This window comes from Setaria viridis, chromosome 1, assembly GCF_005286985.2.
Source record: "Setaria viridis chromosome 1, Setaria_viridis_v4.0, whole genome shotgun sequence".
NCBI lineage: Eukaryota > Viridiplantae > Streptophyta > Magnoliopsida > Poales > Poaceae > Setaria > Setaria viridis.
The window spans coordinates 26,739,897-26,760,586 of NC_048263.2; the positions used below are offsets into that span (position 1 = coordinate 26,739,897).

General features: G+C 53.0%; 3 protein-coding genes across 3 annotated transcripts; 1 reads left to right on the plus strand and 2 right to left on the minus strand.

Annotated features, from left to right (window-relative positions):
* Positions 1 to 1,702: 1,702 nt before the first annotated feature.
* Positions 1,703 to 2,659, minus strand: LOC140221653 (uncharacterized). The gene has a single exon (XM_072291389.1). It carries the CDS (start codon positions 2,657 to 2,659, stop codon positions 1,703 to 1,705), a length of 957 nt encoding a protein of 318 aa, XP_072147490.1.
* A 5,500-nt stretch (positions 2,660 to 8,159) lies between these two features.
* Positions 8,160 to 11,483, plus strand: LOC117835447 (transcription factor bHLH95). The gene is made up of 3 exons (XM_034714793.2): positions 8,160 to 8,619; positions 8,783 to 9,244; positions 11,092 to 11,483. Exons 1-3 carry the CDS (start codon positions 8,191 to 8,193, stop codon positions 11,170 to 11,172), a joined length of 972 nt encoding a protein of 323 aa, XP_034570684.1. The 5' UTR covers positions 8,160 to 8,190; the 3' UTR covers positions 11,173 to 11,483.
* Positions 11,484 to 18,279: 6,796 nt separating this feature from the next.
* On the minus strand, positions 18,280 to 20,388 carry LOC117840384 (U-box domain-containing protein 25). Its single transcript, XM_034720923.2, has one exon. The coding sequence runs from the start codon at positions 20,102 to 20,104 to the stop codon at positions 18,878 to 18,880; it is 1,227 nt and encodes a 408-aa protein (XP_034576814.1). The 5' UTR covers positions 20,105 to 20,388; the 3' UTR covers positions 18,280 to 18,877.
* Positions 20,389 to 20,690: the final 302 nt, after the last annotated feature.

A 20,690-nucleotide genomic window follows, 5' to 3' on the forward strand; every position in this document is an offset into this window, starting at 1 on the left:
CAGAACCTTTCGTGTGACGGAGGGGAGTGGCGGAACACAACCTCATTCCTGTGTTTCCAGAGAAGCCAGCATAGTAGGAGGATGAAGCTTGAGAATTCTTGCGCTGGGACTGTTGTCGGACGGGCAACAGTCCACAGCTGCTTTACTGAAGCACCGGTAGTTGAGGTACCCAGCGCCTCCCATGCGTGTGCCGCGAACTTGCAGTGAAAGATGATGTCGTTGCAGTCCTCGGGCTGCCCACACAGTTCACAAGCCGGATCATCCTGAATGTGCTTCTTGGCAAGATTCGCGTGGCACTGAATGCGGTCCTGAACAAGCAGCCAGCCAAAGAACTTGATGCGTGGAGGTGCCCGGTTTCGCTAGACAAAGCTGGCGAAAGGAGAGGGGGATGCGCCTGCTAAAATCAGAAGCTTAGAATAGACCTCAGATGACTTCAAGGAGACTGGGTTGTGGCCAAAGGAGCAAAGCCGTTGATCTTGCCCTTCTCTGAGTACCACGTTGGCGAGCAACTCCTGCAGTTTGTCAAGTTCGTCGGCCGCCTCGGTGGAAAAGCGCGTGGTGAGGCATCTTTCCAGGCCTGTATCCATCACTTGAGCAACTGAGCTATTGTCCTGGACAACATGAGTGAGGAGCACCGGGAACCGATCGCACAGACGGCCTTCAGGTAGCCATCGATCAAACTAGAAGCTGGTTGTGGAGCCATCTGAAACTGCAGAGCAGGTGATGGTGCGGTACACTGACAGTAGGCTCCTGAGAGCAGACCAGTGTGTTCCATCGATCTCGCCATGTAGGTCTACCAGGCTGACGAGGTTGCGCGCCCAGCGTGCCCAAGATGAATCAGTCGGGTGGTGCAGGCGGTGTAGGAGCTTGAGCAAGAGGCTTTTGTTCTGGATGGACAGTTCTTTGAGTCCAAGACCTCCATTCTCCTTTGTCTTGCAGGTGTTCTCCCAGGCAACAAGGCATTGGCCACCAGTGGCCGTTTCTTCCCCCGTCCACAGGAATCTTCTGCGTCGTTTGTCAATCGCTTCAATGACGCCAGGGGGGAGGAGGAGTACTGACATTGCGTGAGTAAACTGGCTATCTACCACGCTGTTGATTAGCACTACCCTCCCCATTGCATTCAGTAGTGCAGATCGCCAGCCGCACAGCTTCCGATCAACCCTGTCAATGAGGGGGGCGAAAGCTAATAGCCGGAGCTTTTCGTTTGACAGGGGCAGCCCCAGGTAGGATTGGGGAAAACTGGCCAATTGACACCCGAGAATGCCTTGAAGAGTAGCTGTCATTGAACTGGAAACATGCATAGGCACCATCACGCTCTTGTGGTAATTGATCTGTAGCCCAGTTGCCAAAGAGAAGCGGTCCAGCTGCTGTTTCAGCGCCTGTAGCCCGTCACGGTTGGCCCGGATCAGTAACAGTGTATCGTCCGCATACTAGAGCACAGGAGCTGGCTGGCCGTGAGCTGCTGGATGTGATATTCTTGTGTCTTTCCTGATCATCTGCTGCAGCACACCAGCCACTAAAAGGAAGAGGTAGGGGGACAGAGGGTCGCCCTGTCGGAGGCCTCTTCCACATGAAAACCAGGGTCCTGGGACACCATTGACCAAGACAGATAGCTTCGACGTTTTTAGCAGAGCTCTGATCCAGCTGTTCCATCTAGGTGGGAATCCTCTAGCTGACATTACGGCTTCCAAACTGTTCTAGTTCACAGAGTCGAAGGCCTTGGCAAAGTCGAGCTTGAGCACAATTGTGGGGAGTTTTTGCCGGTGACAAACTTGGACAAGCTCCATCGCGTAAACAAAATTCTCTGATTGGACCGCCCCCTGATGAAGCCTGTTTGATCAAGATCAATGAGGCGGAAGATTTGACCTTGGAGGTGTGTAGTGAGCATTTTGAAGGTTATCTTCAGTGAGCAATTTTGGAGGCATATGGGACGGTAGTCACTTGGCATCGAAGCAGTAGCTCCTTTGGGGATCATGACCACATACGCCCGGTTCAGCCGTTCCAAGTCAACGGCTTCTTCTTGGAACGCCTGTGCCAGCCGTAGAATTTCTGGAGATACGGTGGTCCATGCCGCGGCATAGAACGCCGGTCCGAAGCCATCGGGGCCGGGCAAACTGGACTTGTTCATGGCCCGCACAGCTTTCTGGGCTTCCGTCTCCGTGAACGGCTGCAGCAGCGGGCGGTTGTCCACCCTCGCCGAGGTGGCGTAGAGATTGGAGTAGTCAACCGCGCCCGTGTCAGCCGCACGTGCAAGCAGGAGCTCCTGTAGGTGCCCGGTGAGTGTGGTGGTTTTATCGTGGTGCGAGGACACCACGATGCCGTCCACCGTCAGCGCCCGGATGTTGTTGCGCCGCAGCCGATGGGTCGCTTGCGTGTGGAAGAACCGCGTATTAGCATCACCTTCGCGGATGGCGCGGCATTTGCCGCGCTGCTTCCAGTACGCTGCTCGCTCCCGCAGAGCGAGCTCCAGCCGGTCTTGACATTCCCGGCATAGTTGGATTTCTCCTGCAGAAAACTGGCGTCCCTCCTCGAGGACATTAAGTAGGTATATAACGAATTTGCAGTTGGGTAGAAGAGACGGAGGTGCTCGCTTACGCCGAGCCCATACCTTGGACGTGCATCGAACAGCTTTTAGAGCCCAGACCGCCGCCGCCGCCATGTCATGTTCAGGGTTTGAGTGCTAGGCCGGGAGGATCGTGGGGAGGAAGTCGTGGTTATGGAGCTAGGCAGTTTCAAAATGGAAAATGGTTGTTTTTGGGATAGCAGTGGACATACATAGACAAATGGGGGTGTGATCCGATGTAGGTTTTGGGAGGGAGGTGAGGGAGGAATTGGGGAAGGTCGTGCTCATAGGCAGGTTGAACAGCACCTGATCGAGGCGGGTGAGTGTGGGTGAATCTCGGTAGTTGGACCAGGTGAGGAGCCGATCGAGAAGAGGAAGGTCAATGAGCTGCCGCTGTTCAATGGTGTTGTTGAACGCAGCGCAGAGAGGTGCGGAGGAAACACCGTTGCTGTTTTCTGCACTGGAGCGGGTAAAGTTGAAGTCCCCCATTAAGGTCCAGCAGCCAGGTACAAGTTGTGCAATTTCTTCGAGAGAGCGAAGGAAAGAGAGGGATCCCTGATGGCTGGTCGGCGCATAAACATTGGTGATCACGAAGGTGTAATTGGAGGCAATGGAAGACAGAGTGGTTGTTAGGGAGTGTGGTCGCGAGAAATGAGAAACGAGAGAGAACACAGAAGAGTCCCAGGCCGTTAGAACACCACCGCGCGTGTCGTCGGCGTCGAGGCACTGGAAGGAGTCCAGGTTTGCAGGGAGGAAGCTGTAGGCTTTCAGCCTGTTCGTGTGGCAAAGCTTCGTTTCTTGAAGGCAAACAACATAGGGGCGTGCAGAGCAGAAGGCATCGCGAACCACAGCACATTTGGCCTTCTCTCCCAAACCACGAACGTTCCAAGAGAGAACAGAGAAGAAAACATGATTTTGGTTCATGTCTTACATAAAAGTACCCGACACTGGGAACGAAACAGAGCGTACTTATGTAAAACCAAGAACAGAGAAGCTCTAGCTCTAGGAGGGGAACAACAGCACATCAGCGTACTTACATGATAATAGCAACTAGAACAAAAGACAGCATAGTTAACACTAGAGCGAGCAGGTGGCAGAAGGGGGACAGATCCCTTGTCCAAAGCGCGTCGGCTGAGGTAGAGCAAAGCAGGACACGCATTGGGCATCTCAAGTTCACGCATTACATCCGGGGAGCACCGAGTCGAGCTGCCGTGTAGTGGTGGAGCTGATGTCGAGGATGCAGTCCAGCGCACGAGCGATGGCGTCACCCAGCCCGACAGCGTCGGCGAGCTTGGTGAGGTCCACTGGTGCGATCGGCTTCTTGGTTTTCCTCAGGAGCTTCTTTTGGTTCACGTGCGCCTGGACGGCGGCGGAACACATGGCGAGGCTGTTGTGGAGGGATTTGAGCTGTGAGGCTTTTGCTGTGGCATCCACATACCTGCCAGAGTCCTTAGCGGCGAGACGTGCGTTGTTGCGTGTACCAACCCTAGCGCGTGGCGCTGCAGGGATAGTGTTGGCGGCGCCAGGGACAAGGCGTGCAGGCATCTCTGTGGCAGGCTGAGTGAGGGGTGGAGCGAGCGGCTGGGGTGAGGCAAAAGGCGCTTGGGCGTTCTGCGCGTTCGCGTTCCCATCGTCGCGCCAAGTAAGGAGCAGAACGGGAACAGCGCGGCAGGTGCTGGTAGCGGGGATAGTGGTGCGTGGCAGGCGGAGGATGATAGGCAGCGGCAGGAGGCGAGGTAAAGGGTAAGCGTTTAGGAAACCATGGCACAGGATTGCGGCGCCAAGGAAGGCTCCAGGGTGCAGCGGGGTCAGGTGTTGCAGGGGTTGGGGGCTGGTGGCTGTGCGGGGGGAGCGGGAGCTGCAGGCGCGGGAGCGTGCGGGGCAGGGTGGTGATCATGTTGTGCAGGGGGCTTGCTCAAAACCAGGGGCGTGCGCCGGAGGTGGCGGTGGTGGTGGTGGAGCCGGTTCCGAAGAACGGAACCCAATCACTGTTGGCGTCGAGTTGTTGCTCGCGCGGCCAGACAGCCAGGACACTCTGGCGGAGGACGATGCCGTGGCCACTGGGAGTGTGGACGCCGATGTGGCTTGGGACGTGTGGATGCTGAAGCTCGATGACGAAACGTAGGCAGGAGCGGTCGAAGCCAGGCAGGCAAAACGGATCGATCTCCACCACCGATCCGACGCACTGGTAGATGCCCCTGATCTTCCCCGGCACCCAAGCGGGTTCACGGAGGAAGCGGTCATCCGTGTCTTCCACCCGTTCCAGGCACACGACTGCACCGTGAAGGTGGATGGGTTGTGCCGCCATTGCGGCTTCACGTGCGGGCGTGCTGCCGAAGTGCAGCAGCGCAACACCGCGGGATGAAGGCAGCAACACTCCCTCTGCCGCCACGTTGAACGCGGAGTGGATGAGAGGTGCCGGGTTGACTGCAGCTTCAGGTGGTTCCACCTCCACGAATGCGAACCGAGAGGCATTGCTCCCAGTCGCCTTCACCGACCCATATCTCGAGGTAGTCCGGACCCCAACGAGGTCATCGCTATCGACCGACTCGACATCCACAGAGGTAGCATCGATCGAGTCCGTCAACTCCTGGACCAAGACCTCCTCCGAGTCCGCCGATGTCGGGGTGGCAATGCGAGGCGCGGGGGCAGTGTGGACGTGCGTCGAGGGGGTCGACGGTGGGGAATGTCTTGGGGCACGCATACTCATAGGCGAGGGGGCACGATGGAGTGGGGAGCTGCCACCCACCATACGGATGTCACGAGCTTTGGGGATTCGCGGCGCGAGGTAGTGGCGTCGGCGCGCGTGGGTGTTTTGGCGGGGGCTTTTCCGGTGTTTAGAGGTTCGCGGAAAGATCCCCAGGAAGAAAGGTCCTTCTTCCGGAGCATCGGCTGCCACCTTGTTGGGGAGTTGTTGGGGGACCGCAGGGCCCTGGCTTGACGAGGCGAGCATGCAGAGCGGGTCGAACGCCGTGGTAAACGGCGGCAAGTTCAGAGGCATGGGCGGCGGCGGCAGGGTGGTGGATGGGGGTGGCGAGGCACGTGGTGCGAAGGGGACAACGTTGAGCAGGACGCGGGTGGCCAGGACCGGGATGGTGGGGCGGCGGCAAGGGTGTGGTGTTTGCTCGCGAGGGAAGGCCATGGGGCACGCGTAGCCACGGTGGCCGGTCCGGTGGCACAGACGGCAGCAAACAGGATCGCCAGTTGCGGACCTGGTGATCACGGCCAAGGCAACGATGGCAGCCTGGGTGCTGGAGAGGGATGGGCTTTGGCGGGGGTGCTGCAGTCTGGGGTGAAGGAAGTGCTGGCGAGAGCGCGGCCAGGAGATAAGAGTTGCCAGTGGGCAGATGGGGCGCAGTGAAGGTTGACGGGACTGCAGCAGTATGAGGTGCCGCGTGAGGTCAGCAGCTATGCGTGTTCGCTCTGATAGCGTCATGTCGCGGCAGGGGAGCAGTCCCGGGTCAGCGCTCGGAGTGAAGTCCAAATCGTTGCGTAACTCCCTCTGGCGCCCTGGTATAGTTTTGCGAAGCACTTTTGCCGAGCTGTCAGGGCAACCATGTCCTCGAGCTGCATGCTCGTTTAGAGTCGCAGGCGCCGATTGTTAGGCCAGAGTAACTGCTTCCTCTTCGTCACAAAGCATGGCCGTCATTGCCATGGTTTGCTCTTCGGACTGGTGTAGGCGGAAGGTATAGCGGTTAAACTCGAGATGCCCGCGCACAATGAGAAAGTTGACAACCGACAGTGAGCAAAGCTTCGCGCAAAACACGCCCAAAGAAATGGCGCGTGCACGGATGAGCGCCGGGGGTGCAGTGAGGAGATGGGACAAAACAGACGACATGTACGAAACGGTGAACCTGGATGCAAGGAAGGGGGGTGATCCAGAGGTAGGTGAAAGAGGAATAGGGGAAGGCACCTGGCGCGGCGATACAGTGGAAATCTCGGAGAAGAAGGTCTTGCAGGCGGGCTCCCAGCCGGTCGGCGGCATCGTCGGCGGCGGCTTTGGCGGACGCGAGCAGCATTCGGGTGCGTGTCGTCAGCGGAGCACAGCGGCGGCGAGAGCGGCTAGGACGAGTGGGTGGGTGCGGTAAGGCGGCGCCGGCACGCGGTGCGCCAGTGCCGGGGGCACTCCACTCGCGAGGTGCGGGGGGCGCCATCCAGTTGGCATCAGATCTTGCCACGCAGACAATAAGATAATTACAGAGTGGCAAATGCTCTATCATTTGGTGCCTATCTACACACTCGATGGGTGCACTGATATCTGTGCCAACCAAACCCATCAAAAATATTCTCTCCAACCATCCTACGCACACATAAGGGAATTGGACGGCCACGACCTATGAGATGTCTGTGAGTTTATCACGGTCATTAGGTCACCATCGTAGATTCACCACCCAAACGGCTAGATGTGTCTTATCCCTCTCTCAAAGATCGGATGGATACTTGGATGTGCATTCCGTCAAGTAGAACAGCGAAAAGGGCATATGAAAAGCTGCTGAAATAGGCAAAAAAAAAACAACAACAAATGATGTCCTTATCACACCACTGCTAGTTTCTCAAGCTTTTGCCTTGCCCCCATGGATAACCCTTAGCTTAGGCTATAAGCTTGATTCTTGAATTGAAATGGAAACGCGAACACCAAGCTTCTTGTTACGCTCGGGGCCAAATGCACTTAGCTGTATCCGGCACTCATGAGGAGAACAGCGTCGCTTTTGCTTGTTGCCTGGTGAGACCTGCCAGATGTTTAGTGGGATAGGCAAAGGTGATGATGAGAAACAGCCGGGGGTCGCCGTGCGTGAAATGTTGCTTGCTCACTGTAAAGTTAGAACTGAATTTGTAATTTTGTATCCTTGCAGTTGCACAAGTAGCATCACTTTGCATGTCTGGAGTGGGCTCCTTTTTTTTTCTTCTTTTGTTGTTCTGTAGGGAAGAATGAGGACGTGGTTTTGCTTGGATTCATTCACACTGGTTTTTGGCAGTCAGTTACTAAAGTTCAGGGTGTATTTTTTTATGAATACATGGTAAGTTGGAAAGTTGGTACTAGATGAAAATGCTGACACGGCAACGTGAATGCTTTGTTAATAAGTCGAAGAATAGTTTTACAAACTTCAGGAAAAAGATATTTGGAAACTGCATCAGAAAAATTAGCTGAATCAACACATTCTGAGAATGATTTGGAAGTTCACGGAACTTTGGCAAGTAATAATTGAGTAGAGTACTAAATTTGAAAGTAAGTAGTAATTAAAAATGTAGAGTAACACTGTAAGGCAGCAATCATTGTTAATTTATCCAGTACCCAGTGAGCATTTGGAGTTGAGGTCATCATGCATAAAACACTCCATTTGACCGCATCTTTTTCTTGCTGTGTAAATTAAATGAGCAGGCTACAGTGGCTCCAATGGTTCTGCCAAATTACCGTGAAACAGCTAATCCACCAGGAGACGTTACACATCCTTTCGTACTGTAATTTGTCAGTTTTGCATACATCTCTGACCAGTGAAAAAAAATAAAAATCAGAAAACAACGTGTAGTTAATTTTACATCCTTACAAATAAAGGTGATGCCGTGTTCCTCTCCCAAAATCACATTTCGCCTCCCCTCCTCATCCAAAATTCTCCAACCTCCGTGCCATGGCTCAAGACAGTCCCCTTCACCACCAAGACAACGCCTCTTCCGACGAGCGCAGCATCACGCCTCCGGCAACCATGACATTCCTGGGTCCCGCTGAGAATGACAACGGTGGATCCAGGATTGATAGCCCGGTGGGCATGGATGCTAGCAAGGGGAAGGACGTCGTCCTGGATGCTATCCAAGGTGGAGAGCATGGCTCGGCGAGCGGCGCCAAGGCCAACACCAACAGATCCAAAGGTAAGCACTCAGCAGCGGGAAAAGCTTCCACCAACACCGCCAAAGATGGCTTCCCCAAGGGTAAGGGCTCGTTGGCTGCTGACGAAGACGGCGACGTCAAAGCCCACATCGTAACAGAGCGAGAGCGCCGGAGGCGGATGAAGGACCTGTTCAGCAATCTGCACGCGCTCATGCCCCACATCCCAGACAAGGTGAGGCTCTCACATGGCACCATGCCACCATCTATCCATCGTGCGAGGATGGTATGTGTTAGCTAGCTTGGCTTGGAGCATGCAAACGCATGGCTAGCCAACTAGTCCGGGATAAGATTCACTCATGGCGTGGGCTATGTGATGTCATATCTTGTTCGAACAGGTCGACAAGGCGACTCTGGTGGGAGAGACGATCCACTTCATCAAGGCCCTAGAGAAGACCAAGGTCCAGCTTGAGAAGCAGAAGCAGGAACAGGCACTCGCACGGCAAGCCGCCGCTCAGGCCATGTCCTCCTTGTCGGTGATGCAGACCGCGCAAGGTATGGCCGCCATGTCGAATGGCTGGGGGCCTGTGCCGCAGCAACAGCCTCTTGCTGCGGTTGCGGCCGCAGCACCACCACCACCGCTCGCCGCGGCCACGGGGCCGGCTGGGTTTCAGACGTGGTCGGCACCGAACGTTGTGCTGAGCATCTCCGACGAGAAGGCAGTCATCAACCTGTGCCTGCCGCGGCACCCACGCATGCTAACGCTGGTGATGTCCGTGCTGAACAAGCACGGGATCGATGTGATCACGGCGCACGTCGCGGCCGAGGGTGCACGGAGCATGATTACCATCTATACCAGTGTAAGTAGCCTGCTCGATCTCGACCTTCCTCCTGGGTTTCATGTTTTGTGCTTGTCGCTAGATGTTGGGTTGGAGACATACTTGCAGCAGCTTATATGAGTGCAGGAATAGGATCTCACAGGTTATGGCCTGTAAACATGACCAATGGGGAATCAGTGGTACTAGGAATGGGCTCGTTTGGATAGGAGTTACTCAAAAAAATCGGTTTTGTTTTCCATTCTGATATGACGGAAGGGATTGGGTCTAATCCCCGCATATATGGGGAAAAGCAAATGGAATAATCCAATCGGTGGTATGCTAGTTTGACATTTTTTTCTGACTGAATCTTGCTAAACTAATCGAAAAATATAGTTAGGCCGCTCTATCCCATCTCATGATTTAACAAAGGATGTCAATTTCCCAAACGATTCACAAGTGTTGAGGGTACATAGTTCTTGTAACTGCAAGAAATTAGTGCATTACATCTCTATTTTGTCATGTTTTAATAGGAAAACGTGATCCAAATATGATCAAAGTGAATCTTACTAAACTAATAATCAAATAATACAGCAACTCTGCCTTTCTTATCTTAACCTTTTGACCATAGATGTTCGTTTGCAAATGGCTTGCACGAGTTGAGGTTGCATGGTCTTGGTAACCGTAAGAAAATGGTACATTATAGATCTTTTTCTGCACTTTAATGGGGAAGGTGATCCAAATAACACTGAATCTCGCTAAACTAATCTATAGATTCGATTACTCCACCTTATTTGATCTCATCCTTTTGTCCAAAGATGTCGTTTTGCAAAAGTTGAATATTGTATGGTTTTGTAACCATAAGAGAATAGTACGTTAGAAGTATAGTTTTACCGCAGTGTTTATGTTTGGGAAACATGATGTTGGAGTAGACATAAAAAACTATGCCACCCTACCATTAAGGTCTGAAAAAATCCTAGTGTGCTAGAAGTTTTTTTTTAACATCGCCTGAGTGCACATACCAGTTTTTTACTTTATAGGAATTTTTAGGTGACTAGCTTTATGATTAAATCCTTGTTGTTACACAGAAATGCTATTAACTTATCCAGTTAATGCACATGTCCATATAGCTACTAACAGAGTTCAGAATTTATCAAGAGGTTTGTTTTCTTGGTACTGATTTATAAGTGTAGTAGTGCACTATCTCGAATAGTCATTCAGTAACCAAGAGTCCTTTCTTGCTACTTGAATCATGTACTGTCACACAATTCCAGGTTTCCACCAAAGATAAGTTTGCACGTGGTAGCTTTATCCCCCTAGCAGCAACAAGCATGAAGCATGCACATATCCAAACCCAGTATCTAGAAATCATAAGTTAAGCAACAATATCTACATTACGCAGGCCGTTGATAAAAAAGGCTTGAGATCGCTTATTATCTTAGTGTTGTGGGAGGTATGGAAAGAGTGCAATGCGCGAGTTTTCCGCCATTAGGAACAACCCCTCCCTCGCTTAGTGGCCCGGATAGAGGACGAGGCAATCACATAGGCGGTGGCAGGTGCTAAGCACCTGGAGCGGTTCCTTGACGCCGCAAGGCGTAGTTGAGTGTACTTAGGAGTTTCAGGCTGCTAGCCGTGTTCATAGTGTACAGAATATAAAGTTTCCTGTCTTGTTACGCCCGTCGGGCATTCTTCTCTATTAATAAAGCAGTAGCTATCCTGCTGGCTCGTTTTAAAAAAACAAAATCTACATTAAATACTTTTACCTAACAAAAGTATTTTCAGCAGAATCTTCTCTTACGTAAGTAATATATGCATCATATAGCCCGACTTTATCTGCATCATCTAAAACTTTATGCCAGCAAAACTAACATTCATTTTTTTTCACAAAATAGGTGAATGGAGGTGAGAACCCTTCCGCGGAGGACATATACAAGTTGGCCGTGTCGGAGATCATGGTCTGGCTCTCCAGCTAGGCCGGCTCGCCCGTCCAGGCCTCAACGGCGTCTCAAGCTGCGCTACCTCCTGTCGACCTGCTCAGCTTGCAGCCTCTCCGGACTGGAGCGGTCGGAGATACCTACCTTGTTTAATTAATTTGCATTCTCCATTTGAAGGTTTGCGTGTGTCTTGTCTGGTCAGGTCCGGTCCAACTGAGAACTCAGAACCGTGCTTGTGTGCGTATGTCGTTGAAGCTCCTTGACAGTGTTCGTCGTGTCATGTCTTAAGTATCGTACCGCCGTCTTTTGAATTGCTCGAGTGTTTTAATTCTGGACCATTTGCTTGTTTAGATTGGTGTTGCTGTTCTTCCTTCTTTTTTTATCGTTTGATGTTGCTGCTTTTTTGTTGTTGATCGTTTGGTGTTGCTGCTCTGGTGATAATGTGGTGCGCAGCTTGATGGATATGGTGTGATTCTGTGTTTAAGTGACTCCGGTAGCCCAGTGTGGCCAGTCCTCTGGGTTGGGCTGGCATTTGGAAAGGCCTTCTGGTCGACGCTATTTGCTGGTTTTGGTATTTGTGAAGCGTTCCAAAGCCCATGAGATGGTCCAAGCCCACTTGAGCCGGTTTGAATAATGCCGCCTTTGCCTTCCGATGGGAAGAAAGAAACTCGTGATGGCTGCTAGTGCAGGACCGTTAAAGAATTTGAGCTTGTGATGGGGGTCGGGTCGATCCTCCTTGTCCATCGTCTCCGTGGTCATGTGCTGCCAGCTACGGCCTTGGCTGTCACCTGGATCGGCTCATGTGGCGGCCACCGGACCGATCGAATTCTAGAACTGCGTCCTCTCACACGCCCGCCCGCCCGCATGTGCTTCCCTCCCATCTCCCAATCCCAATCCACCCACGGATCAAGCCGCCCGTCCGTCGCCACTCGGGGGGGTCAAGACCCGAGAGGAATGAACACTGTGCCGCACATGGGGCAAACAAAAGAAGGCGAGAAAAGTAAGGGCGTGGCACGAGGGCTTATCCAACCAATGCCCCGCGCATCGCATCAGATCGATCGGTCGTTGCATGGCATGGCGCACACTGGCAGCAGAGCTCTGGAGCGGTGGTGCTCGTGCGACATCATTGTACTGGAGCGACAGCAGACAGGGGTCTAGGCGTCGCAGCGCGCGGCCACCACTAGGGAACTAGTGGGAACGAAGAATCTCATGCGCTTGAGCTCGTCCCGTTGTCGTTGCTATGCTTGACGAGGTGCAGGGCACTACTGCTACCAGCTAGTAGTAGCACTGGTACTCGGTCGTACGACAGGCCAATTTCTTTTGGGTGCCTAGGGGTCCATAGGCCGCTGTGACACCTTCTTTCTGCACAAATTCTGATGTGGATTCCCCTACGATGCTACGAAATTAATCTACTGCTCTGCTCCTCACTCGCCGAAGAAAAGAAAGCAAAACAAAACAAAAAAAGATGGGCACCGAACGAAAAGATCGCTCGGAAAGGCAGGCGGAGTGGCGAACAAACGACGGAGGGAGCAGCGTAGGCATAGCACTCCACTGAAGACCACGAACACACACACACACAACCCCCTTTCTTTACAAGCAAATTAAACCTACCACACAGTACGGTCCCGATTATATTCTCCCCCAAAAGCACAGGGCGCAGCAGCAGCAGCAGCAGGCAAGGCATGCATGATTTCCCCTTTCATTCAACTGGCCGATCTCTTCTTTCTGAAAGTTGTTGGTGTTCTATGTTATCTTGGCCCATCGTAATGATAGACAGATAATGCAGGTACCTGTCAGCAGATACCGGCGAAAGGAAAGGGGGCACCGAATTGTTCTCGTTTTGATGGCTTGCCTGCTCTCGGTTGGTGGGGCTCGAGAGAGGTGTAGTAGTAGTTTAAAGTTCTTGAGCGCCTCCTCTCCTCGCCTGCACTCGGATATGGTATTTGCCCATTTTGATATGCTACCTGCTTAGCTTTGGGAGTTGGCATCGCTTTGACCAGGACCGGTCGTCAGTGGAGGGGGGGGACATGTCATCGTCAATAATTGCAGGAATTTTCTCAGTGTCCCCTGCCTCAACATGGAAATGGATAGGCGACCATGACGTTAAAGTTATCATTTTCTTTTAGTTATCTGGTTCTAAAAAGGTGCCAAATGAGTGCTTATCTCAACCGAGGGGGTACAAATAGACATTTCGCGTTCACTCTACACAACTTGTATACTTTCAGATGATTTTTCCTTTCCTTCCACTCTTTCAGTAGACAGTAGAATCTTAGAAAATTTGGGAATTTTTATTTCTGACATTTTTTTAGAAAGTTCGGCTAGCCGGGCCGGGCCGGACCTGTTTGGGGATTTTCTTTTTTACTTTCTCCATGAATTTTGATTTGTGTCCAATCCCAGCCGCGGGCAGGCAGGCATCGGGCTGGAGATTTTGGATTTTTCGAGTCACGCAGCACTTTTTCATCAGGTGTAAAAAAAACCTATGTTAAATAGTCTGTTGGCCCGGTTTTTTATTTAGGCATCAAAACAGGTGCTACGCCGACCTTAGTTGAGCCACCAGCACGTCACACCCGGTTTTAAAACAAAACCACGTGACAACTACGGTTTTAAAACAAAACCACGTGACAACTATATGTATGCTAGGATCTAGTTTTCATACATATAGTGACATCATTAGTGAATAACAGTAATAGTATCATATAAAGGAAATATAAATAACGACTTATGAGTCTACCAGAGATATACAGCTTAAATCCTGGAAACGGAGCCTCCAAACTTCACGTGGTCGGGGTCGGAGTGGGTCGAGTCCACGGGCTCGGCCCGTTAGGATAGAGAAGGTTTCTTTTTTTAGAAACATTTCCCATGTAAACATAAATCTAGAAACCACTCCGACACCGACCACATCCGCCCGCCCGACCCATCGAGGCCCATCACCGCCGCCGCCAGCCGGCCTTGGCGTGCGTGCCATGCTAGGGTTCACCCGCGCCCCTATTTAATGCGCCGCCCAAACACCCGCCTCGCCCTGCTGCTGCTACCGTCCTCGCTCGCCGCCGCCTTGCCTTGCCTTGCCGTGCGCCGCCGCCTGCGTGCTTCTCACCTGGTCGCGCCTTCCCCGCTCCGACACCCCTATGCCACCGCCCGCCGCGCCGCTACTCCGCGCACCCACGTCGCCACCCTCGCGCCGCCAGTGCCGCGCCTGCACGCCGCTGCCCCACGCGCCATTGCTGGGAGCCCCCGGCCGGCCCGACGATGGCAAGGCCATTGGGCCAACCGGATGGAGTCCGGAGGAAGAAGGTAAGCCGGTTTTAAAAATGGATCCCTTGAAAAATCTTTAATTAGTTATCCTTTTCTCTAGTCATGGCAACTTTACCGAAAACCCCTTATAAATTTCCAGTTCCTTTCAATCTAACCCAAACCCTTCAATTTTGCAGAACTAACCCTTAGCTTTATCTTTTTGCGAGCACTGTTTCATGTGTCTTGCAGATCTTTTCTACTAGTCCTCCCAATCTACGGTTAATCATGATTAGGTCCTTAGAACCTTGTTTAATCCATAGATTACACGTTTTAGCTCCGTTTCTATCCGTTTAAGTTGCGTTAGATTCATAACAACATAAATTACACGTTAGTGGTGATGTTTTCCATCATTGCATGTTTTTAAAAAAAATTAATATTAATTTGGTTAATATATACTAAACATGCTCTCTTTAATTAAAAGCTATTTAGTGTTATACATCGCTTTTCATAATAAATGTTAATTTGATTAATGCTTACTCTTAAATATTTTTCCAATTAAAAACTAATTAGAGATATACCCCAGATTTTTCATAAATTAAACTTAATTTGATTAATGCTTATTCAATTTATTTTATGAATAAAAGCTATGTAGATTATATTTTGAGTTTTCATAATTAAATGTTAATTTGGCTAATATAAATATAAATATTTTTTTGAATTATATTTGGTTAGTTCAACCCGAATCATAAAGGTTTAGATGTTTACATATACTTTATTTTCAAATTAAATGTTTAATTTGCATAAATTGTACTTGACTGTTTATAAATAAAATTTGACTAAGCTTTACATCGTATGTAAATATAAATTGATTAATTACAACTAAGGATATTTCTCTAAAATATCTTTACATTATTTTTCTCAACTAAAATAAATGAAGCAGGTAGCTCTTGTCCTTTTCTTTTATAATTCAAACATCTCGATAGCTTCATCTTTTCAACCATAGTTCCGTTTTAAGCGTTTCTTGCATCCTCGCGATCCTAGAATCGAGCCGTATTCTTTGGTATGCTCGGCCCATTAGGATAGAAAAGGTTTCTTTTTTTATAAATATTTCCCGTGTAAAGATAAATCTAGAAAAATCTAGAAAAATCAATTAAGCCACAAAAAATACTCCGAAAATCTCAAAAATTCCAGGAAAATTCCTAGAGATAGATTGGGACATGAGGAGTGTAAATAAAATACTTGAAGCTTGTGAAAAAAATATTATAGAACCTTCCAAAAATTTGGACTTAGTTCTAGAAAAATAAGAATAAATTCCAAGAAATTCTGGAAAATTCTCAGAAGGGTCTGAAACATCGTCTAAACGCATATTAAAACCTTTTGCACTCAAGGAACACCAAGATGCATCGGCATGAATGCAACACACAGGACAACCTTATTTAATTTAGAAAAACAAACAATTATTTTTCCTATACTAAATTTCCTGTAAAGAAAAATAAATGTTGGAAAAAAATTTTAAAATTATGAGAAAAATATTGTTTATTTATTCCTTTTAATCACATCCTAAAATTCGAAAATTTCAGGGTGTGATAGAGCCGCGACGGATTGACAATGTGTTTGAATCCACCAACTAATCAGCAGATGGCTAATTTTAGTTGGGTTGAATCCAAACAGGATCAATTAATGTAGCGATAGCGGTCCAACAATGTGATTGAATCCACCAGCTAATCAGCAGTTGGCTAATTTTAGCGGACACCAGCTAAAGCCCTTCGAGCTTGCTATGGACATTAACAATCCAGCTAGTTGGTCCAACCTAGCCAATTCCAGTCAGCTAGCTAATGTATATTTGTCAATAAGGATCTTAATTTGCTGATGTATATTTGTCAATAAGAAATCTTCATGCTGGCATGTTACATTAACAAAGAGTAAGGGCTTTCTTGAAAATTTAGATCTTAAATTTACAGAATTGATATGGATGATACTTCGTGATAAGTTTAAGAACTGATCATGCATTTCAAATCCCTTTCTCCTTTCAATCACGAATGGGACTTATTGTTGGTGGTTCTCCTTTCGTTCCGATCTTTGGACGTAAAGGAAGTCGCGAGCCAGCAGGGTGGTAATGCCAAGGCAGAGGGGCCGGTACCATAGCAACTGATCGGCGGGGCCGATTTAGCTTCGCAGCGGTGGATTGGCGGCGGACCTTGGGAGACAGCCGTGGTGGACGGCAAATGAATCGAAGGAAGATAGATGGACTACGATCGACTGATAGTTGCTCAAGAACCATGCACATGGTCAATAGAATTATCCTTACACTAATCAGCTGACACTCTGTGGACGAAGGCTCCGGGGTTTTGCGGTGACTGGCTTGTGGTGGAAGCAAAATGTCTACAAAATTCCACCCTGTTGGAGTACAGACCCCAGACGTATCTACTACGAGAAGTGTCGCATGAATCCCGCGGATTTGTTGTTTGTACTCAAAGGATCCCGCCGGCTGGGGATCCAGATCCAGGGTACGCCAGATCCAGGGGCTGAATTCCGGACCAAGGAAAGCTCCCACGATCATCACAGCTCGAAAGCATCTCACGAAACTTGTTAGACTAAAGCAAAGAATCATTCCATTTTTATTTCCATTCTCCGTTGATCCCTTTTGATTTCCCCGAGTCCTCATCGTCGACCGGCTGGCTTCGACTAGGCAGGCTAGGTGGCAGAGGAACCGGACGGCTGCGAGGTGCGAGCGAACACGCGAGACCGGCGCCCGCCGCAATCCACGGCGACCACCGCTTTTTCCCCCGTCAGTGCGCGGAGGACGACGACGAGATGCGAGATGCGGACACACACGGCACACTCCCTTCCCTTTTCCTTCTCCATCGCACAACTTGTTTAATTAATTAATGGACTCGTAAAAAACCTTTCAAGCGACACGAACAGGAAGATTACTGCCATTGTACCGGTGCCCCGCCCTGCCGCAAGAAGCCAGCCGCCCAGCATCGCCGTCACGTCCGCAGCACGACGGCGGTAGGGTCCGGCTCTGTCTGTTCCCCGGCCCTGGGCGCGCGCATGTAATCATGGACCAATCTTGACTCCGCAGCAGGGCGAGCGTGCATGGAGAATTGGAGATGGAGGAGAGGAGACCGGGGTGGTGGTAATAATGGAGGTGCGCGGCTGCGCGCACAGTGGAACGCATCGGAACAGTGTCGTTTTGCTCGCGCCCCAGGTGTCATGGCGGGGGCACCGGCAATAACGGATCGGGGAGGGAGGGGCCGGGGCGCCAGCGCCACCACCACGACGGGGGTTGGGTTAATACGGCGGCTTTATGCTTGCTTTGCCCGGCTGCTCCCCTGCCGGTGGGTAGCATGTACTGTATTCTTTTTCAGGCAGCCCGGGAGGGGAGAAGCAAACAACATAGCAGTCCAAGGCCAAGGGGCAGGGGAGGTGGCTGGGCGGGCGCACTAATGTCGTGAGGGCTGAGCGGAGCCGGTCGTCTTCGCAGCTCTGCTCGCCAATCCGGTCAAAAGGGGCGCAGGCACCGCAGGGAGCTGCTGCAGCTGTGTTTGCAGCGGCCAGCGAGCGGCAGTTGCCCGGCCCGTGCGTGCCCACCCTTTCTTTCTCTGTCATTCTGTGTGTGCGCGCGCCTGAGCAACAGAGCAAGCCCCTGAGTCCTGATGCCATGCTTCCCTATCTCTAGTCTGGGTTTCAGATCCCCATCCCGTCGCCACTGCTCGTATACATGCCCGTTGCCAACTTGCCAGGCCGAGCCATGGTCCTCCTTTTCAAATCACGCGATCCGCCCCTGCTTCACTGCCTGTAGTGGGTGTCCTGTCCATTGTGGTGTTGGTGTCCATGAGAGAGGAGAGAGAGGGCCAGAGGGGACGGAAACAAAGGAAAAACAATGGCGGAGCCGGAGAGGGAGGGAGGGGATGTGATAATTTCACGGCAACAACATTCCATTCTGCAGAAGCATCCTGCAGCCTGCAGGAGGGGGCAGCCCCACCCCGGTACCGCCACCGGCCAAGCTCTGCCGCTGCCCAGCCCAGCTTTCAATGCGCAATCTCCCCAGTCCTCTCGCTCGCTGCTTCGCCTGTACTTTCACTGACCCAAACACCCACACGCAAACACGCCCGCACGCGCGCCTTCCCCTGGCGGAAAACATTTTTTTTGCCGGGTTTTTGCGACCAAGGAAAATGCCATGTAAGAATCGGTGATTGCTACTACCAGCTACTGCTGCTACTATTGATCGAATCAAGAACCCATCCCGCCTCCCTCCCTGCCAACATTACGTACGTACAAAACTGCAAAAACATTAGAAAAAAATTCTACCGCCTTCCTCCGCCATTACATACACGCCGCCGGCGCCGGCGCGGCGCCCCCCACCGGACGCCGCGGCCGTTGCGTTGCTCGCAAGGCCAGGCCATACAAGCCGGCAGCTTTTTTCCCTCGCGTTCGCGGTGACTGGTGGAGAATGAGTGATCTTTCTCACTCCGCCTTGGCAAACGCAATTCGCCGCGATGATCCCTGGTCAGTACGGCTGGAGGAAGTCGTCGGAGTTGGCGATGCAGTCGGTGGTCGGCCAGGCGGAGCGGAGGAGCTTGAGGAGGTGCTGCGCCTTGCGCTTGGCGCGCTCCGAGCACCCGCCCTGCACCATCAGCAGCAGCTGGCTCATGGCGCCCGCCCGGACCGCCTCCACCTGCAGCGCCTCCGACCCGCCCACCACGGCCACCAGCGCCCCCGCCGCGTGCTCCGCCGCGCGCCCGGACATGGCGCGCACCAGCGCCGCCACGGCCGCGGGCCCGCCCCCGGCGCCGGCGACCACGGCGTCGCGCCCGCCCTCGGCGCGGCACAGCCGCTCCACGGCCGCCAGCGCGCGCTCGGGCTCCCCGGCGCCTCCCTCCGCCACGCGCCGGGCGAGCGCGGACGCGGCGCCCGCGGACACCGCGCGGGGCCGGTTCTCCTTGGCCAGGCACAGCGCGAAGAGGCCCCGGATCCCGACGCGCACGGCGCGCGCGTGGGCCTTCTCCTCGGCCAGCGCCACCAGGCCCTCCATGACGCCCTCGGCGGCGCCCAGCACCGCCCGGGCCTCCGCGCCCGACGCCGACGCGGCGGCCTCCACGACGGCGCCCGCGTTCACCCTGGCCTCCAGCGGGCCGCCGGCGGCGAGGACCTTGCCGAGCCTGGTCACCCGCTCCTCCCGCCCCACCACCTCGGCAGCCTCCGCCTCGCCGAGGCCGACGAGCGCGAGCACCGCCATGGCCTCCGCCTCGAGCTCCTCGCTGGCCCCGGAGCCGGAGCCGAAGGCCACCTCGGCGAGCGCGGCCCTGGTCTCGCGCGTGGCCATGACGAGCCTGTTCTTGTCGGACTCTCTGGCGAGCGCCCTGAGCCGGCGGAGCGCCGGGAGCCCCGGGCCCTGCGCGACGAGGGAGCGCACGAGGTCCGCGTCGGCTGGCTGCTTGGGCGTGGGGATGCGCTCGACGCCCATGGAGCGGTGCGCGACGCACCACTCCTGGATGAGGCGGCGGAGGGTGTGGTTGGGGATGAGCGTGAAGTCGGCGAGCGGCGCGCGGGTGACGGGGCAGGTGGTGTTGCCGGTGGCGACCCAGGACTCGATGCTGGCGCGGTCGTAGGTCTGGCCCGTGGATACCGTCACGGGGTCGCGCATCAGCTCCAGGGAGATGGGGCACCGGAAGTACCACGGCACCTGCACCCCCGCCGTGTCCAGGCCCAGCGCCAGCGGGACGCTCCCCGGCATTACAGCCGCACCGTGCTGCTGGTGCTGTTGCTGTGGATCTGGGCCGAACGAACTAGCTAGCTCGTCGCGCTGGAGATGGAGATGGTCAGATGGAGACGTGGTGCGCGTGGGGGTAGAGAAGAGGAGAGGTGGTTGAGTGAGTGGTGGTGGGTTGGTGGGTGGAGAGGAGGAGACGAGAGCGAGGATGCTGCTGACTGCAGGTGCGGTGGGGAAGGAGAGTGGAGGAGAAGATCACTGGCCGATTCGATCGAGGGGACGAATGGCGCCGGCCGGGTATAAGTAGGCGGGAGGTGGACAGCACGTGTGCGGGGTGGGTCACTACTCACTACTGCTGGAGCCCGTGCGTGCTGGAGCTGGAGAGCGGAGACTGGAGTAGGAGTACTACCACTTCTACCGCGTGAGTCCTTGCCGGACCCGGAGGCCGGCGGCCGTGCCGCTCGATCGGGGCCGGCCGGACCCGCCGGGTGTGCGACGCCGTGGTTGGCGGATGTGGTGGGGTGATTGGGCGCGAGCCACAGATAGCTGCGGCGTCAAACAGTTTAACTGGGTTTGTTTGACTGAGGCTCGGCTAGTTAGATGGGCTGGG

Excerpts from the sequence above, each read along its gene's own strand:
- LOC140221653 (XM_072291389.1), bottom strand. The coding sequence starts at position 2,659 with ATGGCGGCGGCGGCGGTCTGGGCTCTAAAAGCTGTTCGATGCACGTCC.
- LOC117840384 (XM_034720923.2), bottom strand. The coding sequence starts at position 20,104 with ATGCCGGGGAGCGTCCCGCTGGCGCTGGGCCTGGACACGGCGGGGGTG.
- LOC117835447 (XM_034714793.2), top strand. The coding sequence starts at position 8,191 with ATGGCTCAAGACAGTCCCCTTCACCACCAAGACAACGCCTCTTCCGAC. Across the intron at positions 8,620-8,782 it reads TGCCCCACATCCCAGACAAG|GTCGACAAGGCGACTCTGGT; the intron begins GTGAGGCTCTCA and ends TTGTTCGAACAG. Across the intron at positions 9,245-11,091 it reads TGATTACCATCTATACCAGT|GTGAATGGAGGTGAGAACCC; the intron begins GTAAGTAGCCTG and ends TTCACAAAATAG.